This window comes from Ammospiza nelsoni, chromosome 8, assembly GCF_027579445.1.
Source record: "Ammospiza nelsoni isolate bAmmNel1 chromosome 8, bAmmNel1.pri, whole genome shotgun sequence".
Taxonomy (NCBI): Eukaryota; Metazoa; Chordata; class Aves; order Passeriformes; family Passerellidae; genus Ammospiza; species Ammospiza nelsoni.
In genome coordinates this window covers 5,533,001-5,539,000 of record NC_080640.1, presented here as the reverse complement: position 1 = coordinate 5,539,000, position 6,000 = coordinate 5,533,001, and the positions used below count along the sequence as shown (strand labels likewise).

The window sequence follows — 6,000 nt, the reverse complement described above, 5'->3', positions numbered from 1 at the left end:
CTCTGCCCCTTTAAGCGCACGCGGGGCGGGGCCGAGCGCTGTCACGTGCGGCGGCGGGAGCGGAACCCGAGCTCGCGCCCGCTCCGCCCGCTCGCGCCCCGGCTCCGGGGCAGCGCCCGCGTGCGCGCGCGCGCGGCTGCTCGGGAGCGCGCGCCCCCGCGCCGGCCATTCCCCCTTCCGCCCCGGGGCCGCGCGCGGCGGCGGCGGGAGCGGCGGGAGCGCCCCTTCCTCCCGTGCCGCCCTCCGTCCCTCTCCGCCCGCGGCTCCCGGAGCGCCCCTTCCTCCCGTGCCGCCCTCCGTCCCTCTCCGCCAGCATGGAGCTGTTCCAAGCCAAGGACCACTACATCCTGCAGAGCGGGGAGCGGGCGCTCTGGTGCAGCCGGAGGGACGGCAGCCTGCAGCTGCGAGCCGGTGAGGAGACCCCCGCGGCCGCGCCCGCCGCCTGCGCGGGGAAGGGCGGGCTGGGAGCCGGCCGGGCGCCGGGGTCGGGCGGGGCCGGTCCCCGGAGGGTCGCAGGAGCAGCCCCGGTTCCCCCGGGCCGCGGGAGGTGCCGGTGTCCCGGCTGCCGCGCCTCTCCGTGCGGTTGTTTCCCCGCTGATAAAGCAGCGCTGCCCCCGCGGTGTGACCGGAGCGGTGCCGGTGGCCGAAGGCAGCCGGTGATCCCCGGGGAGCAGCGCTGGGGCCGTGAGGGGCCGGTGTCCGCCTTACATAAGGGATGCTCCGGGCATTGCGTCTGTGGGCAGATGGGTCCCGTGGTGGCCTCTTGCAGAAACTGAACAGGTGGATACAGCGGGGTCAGCTGTAAGGTCCATTCCAGCCCTTTGACGTCCTGGGATTCTGTGGCTTCTAAAGTGCTTCTGAATTTTTCAGTGATTACCGGCTAGGTGACAATTGCACTGTGTATTAGTACAAGACTGAAGGGAAGGCAGCGCGAACAAAAATTGAGCTGGAGTTGTGTAAAAGGGAATTTTGAAACCATGGTGATTATCCTGTCCTACCTAGGGGTAAAGGTGTCTCCAAAATAAAATGCCACCCTTGCTTTGTGCCATGTGTGCTCCCTGCCCATGGCAGGAGGTTGGAACCAGATGGTTTTTAAGGTCCCTTCCAAGCAGAACCATTCTGTGAGTTTTTGTCATTCTCTGTGATTCTAATATGTAGCTTTGATGTAGAGGACCACGCTGACCCTGCTTGTATGAGAAAGACACTCTAAATAGCTGTGTGTTTCACCAAACATGTGGCAGGCTGCAGTGATGTTACTTACAGCTTTCTAAAACTGGGATCTGTGTTATGCCAAAAAAGGTGGCTAAATGTGTATATGACCAGGCTGGCTATCCAAGTAGAGTAGACTTTATGAGCTTCTGTGAAAGGCTGGACAAACTTTAAACATAACCATCAAATACCGTTGTTATCTGTGTTTTTTCAAAGAACTGTTTTTCATACTGCACTTTCTTGTGCTATGTTTTCATCCTTGAGTTGTGTCTTCTCAGAGCAGTTTATGTCTCTTTGATAAAATTGCAATCTGTGTCAAGTTAGCATGACTAATTCCTGTCCATCAACTTCACTAATCCAGCAATACTCTGATTTGCAAGTGACCTTACAAAATAATTGGTTTTAAGCTAGCAGACAGTACTGCTATTCAGTGAAATGTGTGCTTTCACAGGGGAGAAAACCCCTCGGGTTGGGGTTTGTGATGGTTACAGCCATCTGCATGGGCTGAAAGCTCTTCCTTGACCCACAGTAATTAAAACAACTAATGGTCTGTAGTTCTGGAGATGAATGTTTGATAACCTCAACTTTTAAAAGCATCAGTGCCTTGCTTTCACGCAGCCATTGCTGGGTTTTATTTTTTCTTGGTGTCCTTTAACCTGCTGGAGGCTTTGCCAGTGCCCAGCAGTTTGTCAGCCTGCTGTTCCAGCAGCGTTTTGTCCTGTGCCTGCCTCTGCATTTTCAGGCAGTTTCCATGTGATCCCCATTGTGTGTGACCTGCAGATTAACTAAAGGTAATGTGATATTCAATTCCCCTGGCCTGCTTGAAACTCTCAATTGTTAGCAGTGCTTTCCCATTTCCATGTGTTTGCAGCTTGGTTTTTCCAGCCCTCTCTGTGGATCATCTTCTTGACAGTGGACTCCAGGTCTGTGAAATAAAACATCTTAGCAGGTTGAAAGTAAGCCCAAGAAAGAAACATTTCTCTCACAGGAAGTGCTTCTTGGATCAATAGCTCTTTCTTGTATTAAGACAAAACTTCATATCCTCAAGTTTGCATTTTATTCCATTTGACCATTTATTATTGAGGCCAATTTCATGCCCGGAAATGAGTAAATGAATTTCTGTGTGATGAGTCACTGCTGTGTTAAAAAAACAACAAAGTCATAACTTGTGTTCATTGACATGTTTAATAATCTGTCAAAAGGCTGTGATCTAGCTCTGTGTCTCTGCTTGGTTTCAGAGGCCTTGGTTTTAAAAATTCTGTCTCACAGAGGCTGCTCTGAATTAATCTTTGCACATTCATGGGTTGAAATAGAGAATATTGGTAAACCTTGCAAATCATTGCTTGAGAGAGTAGGTCTGAATCTAAAGCTAAGCTTGAAAGTATTCTCCTCCCTCAGCTATAAAGGCATGTTCAGAAATTTGCCAATATTGAAAGCTGTATTTCTGACCTCTTTGAATCAGGGAGATAACAACTTGAATTAAAAAAGAAAAAAGGCAAATAATCTTGGTAAATATTTGCCATAAGCAAAGTCTGAGGTTGGCCCTCGTTTGAAGGATGTCAGCCTGTGTTTGCAAGATGTTTCTGGGTTTTTTTATTCTCTAAAGTGAAAGCACTAATGAGTCACCTGCAGGAAATCCATGAATCACTTTGGCATCATAGACTTTTTTTTTTTTTAAATAATTTGGCTGCTGAGAGTGTGCATTTTTCAGTGTAATGAAAAAACATGTGCTGTTCAGCCATGCCTTAAATGCCTTACATCAGGACTTGGTCAGGATTTCACTCTTGGATTACTCTGTTGATGCTCTGGGTGGCTGCTCTTGATTGATAGCTCTACACAGATTAGAAATATTTTTTATTGATGATGTTTGTATAAATTGTGCTTATCTTTGCATATGTGTACATATAGATGTGTGTGTGAAGGATGAAAAGTGTTGAAGACAGTGAATTCTTCTCACCAATTTTTAACAGCAATAGAAGGAGTGAGACTGTTATGGTGTAAAGCTTCTATTATCATTGTGCTGGCCTTGATAATACTCCAGGCACTAATGTCAAATAAGTTCTACTAAAACTGTTTCTTCTAACTGTGCTGATTCCCATTGCTCTGGAGAAAAAACCTACCAAATATTTTGAGGGATACACAGATTGGAATTTAACTCAGCTTTTGGGGATGTCATGGTCAAAGACTTGATTGCCTCTGCCTGAAAGAGTAAGATGGGTTAAGCTGTGTTTTACCTCTGGAACTGTAAACTAGAGGCAGATGGGCATTTGTTTGTTTCAAACAAACACTTCAGGAATTTGTTGTCACAGAATTCATTTTCATCTGTTGAAAATGGTTGTGAGTCAGCAACCGAAGCAATGCACTTTGAATACGTCCAGTGAGGGATGTGTTACCAAACAGAATTTTCAGAGCAGCAGGGGACACATTTCAGGTGAGGTGTCTCAGTCTGATAGTGTGAAGTCATCTCTGAATCACAGATCATAAGGCCATCTAATATTCCAGCTGTGTGCTTTCCTCCTCCTCCAAGGCATTGCAGGAGTCATGGAGAGGTGACTTGTCAGAATTGCTGAGCTGCTCCTCATGCTGCAGGCTGGAGGAGCAAGAGCAGTTCCTTTGTGGGAGCCTGGCAGTGCTCAGTGAAGGCCTTGAGCTCATGAATGGTGTAAGGAGTGATGCCACTGCCACCAAAGCATTTATTGCTAAGTTTTATTCTGCAGAGCAGTCCTAGACATGGCTCTGAGGGGTGACAGCCTGAGTGTGAAGTCATGCTGCTGAATTATTTCATACAAAAGTGCCTTCCTGAATTTCACTCGTATGTCTTGGAAACTGCCTATCTATTCTGGGCAATGAATTCCACAGGAGGCTGGAGCTTTAGTATTTCAAGTCACTTCAGAAGGAACCTCAAGCTGTTTTTTGACACCTTTTTAGCTGCAGTGGTACTGCACCGTTTCTCACCCTTGCTTGCTCATTCTGTTCCTCTGTTCCCTCCCCTCTCTGGGTTGTCAGCACCACGTCCTTGTGGCGTCTGTGACAAACCAGATGTCAGAGCTGATCTGCAATAGCTGCAGAATGTAGGCTGAAAAAATCTGCAGCACTTGGGTCCCTGGTGCTGCTTTTGCCTTCCTGTGATGGAACAGAGGGGAGCAGGGGAGTGGGCTGGGCTGCTCTGTCTCCTTCCTCTGATTAAATATTGCATACATTAGTCACTGGTTTAGTTTCTGACTCTGAGGCGAGCTCCTCCTATATATTTATAAGAGGGAAATGATTTTATACCTTTTATAAATAAAATCTACTTTGTAATTCCACCTGCAGTTCTTTTTATAGAACATAGTAAAACTAAAGCTGAGGCTTAAGTGGGTTAGTAGTGTGTTAAAGCCTAGCCTGGTGAGAATTAAATACACCTTGAGGTGAGGTGTTTCTTTGCTTTCCTATAGTCTTAGCAGGTGATGAATATGACAAGGGTGTTTCCCCCTTTTTTTTCCTCTCCTTTCCCTTCTATGAAGAGTTCTGAAAATGCCAAACTTGTCCCAACTCAGATGTGTAGATTTCTTGGAATTCTTGTCCATGCTGAAATGACCTGTGGTTTTAAATACAGGAAAAACTCCTAATGCCTCATATCTTGATATTCTGGTGTTGCTGGTTCTTCTTTTTTTTTTTTTTTTTTTCTTTTTTTTTTCCTTCCCCCAGAGTTAAAATTAATCTAATTCAAGTGGATTTCTTGTATTTTGCTGGCAGAAGTGACTCATCTTTGATCTCATCAGTTAGTATTAACTAAATATTGAGTAGGAAATTGCAGGCTAACTGCAGCTAAGATATTTAGAACAGAGGACACTGATTTCAATTAAGAAAGGTCTGCAGCTGTACCAAGGGCTTGTGGTTTTTTCATGAGAACACTGCTCCTCTTGTTAGGTTGTTTCACAGTTTAATGGTGTGGGTGATATTTCATGTGTATGTGTAAGGAAACATGAAAACTTTTGTGATTTTAAGGTTTAAACTCTGAACTGCAGAACAAAGCAGCCACTTGTTTGATGTGCTGCTTGTGTTCTTTGAAAACAACTGTTGCAGATTGGAATGGGATAGAAAATAAAGTAATGGGAGTGGAGTATCAAGAAAAGGAGAAATTATTGGTTGTGTGTCTAGAGGAAGAATTTGGAAACTGTTTTTTATTAAAGCTTGGCTTTAGTAAACAGGAATATTAATACTTAATCATCAGTTTTATTTTCTTGCTCCAAGCATCTTCCTCAATAAAAACTGGGAGAGGACTTTTTTCCTGAAAAGCTGAACCCAAATGAATGAAATAGCACTTGAGCGCTGAGCTTCTCCTTTTAAGGCAGAAACCTTACTTGAATAGAGCCCTGGGGCAGTGTTTGCTGAGTCTCTGAAAACAAGGCCCTTGAACATCCTTTGAACTGGAAAACAGAATTCTGAGCCAAATTTAAAAGTAAATAACCTTGGTTGCAAAATGTAAATGGCAAATATGCTGGTCTGGCATTAATTGTTATCTTTCAGGTTTTTTCTTTGTCTATTTCTCAGTTAAGGAAAAACAGCAATTTTTGCACATGGGGTGATGGTTAAGTTTTCCCCATTATTTGCATGCCTTCCAGCAACACTTAAATAATATATTGCTCCTAGTTATCTAAATAGTCAAATTTCCCCAACAATTAAAAGAAAATAGAAATAAAAGGAGGAATATGGGGGGGTGATAGTGGCTTGAAATCCTGTCTGTTCCTGAAACACATGCCAAATTTTTGAGTACAACTCCCATATTTAGTGTTAGAAATGGTTGTTTCC

The 6,000-nt window shown here is 45.0% G+C and overlaps 1 protein-coding gene across 1 annotated transcript in view; it reads left to right on the top strand.

Annotated features, from left to right (window-relative positions):
- The first annotated feature begins 237 nt into the window (after positions 1-237).
- The window catches only part of INPP5F (inositol polyphosphate-5-phosphatase F), a 38,398-nt gene continuing 32,635 nt past the window's right edge, over positions 238-6,000 (top strand). The window contains exon 1 of the mRNA XM_059476548.1: positions 238-411. Coding sequence (XP_059332531.1) covers positions 315-411 — 97 coding nt within the window. The 5' untranslated portion in view covers positions 238-314. The remainder of the gene's footprint in view (positions 412-6,000) is intronic.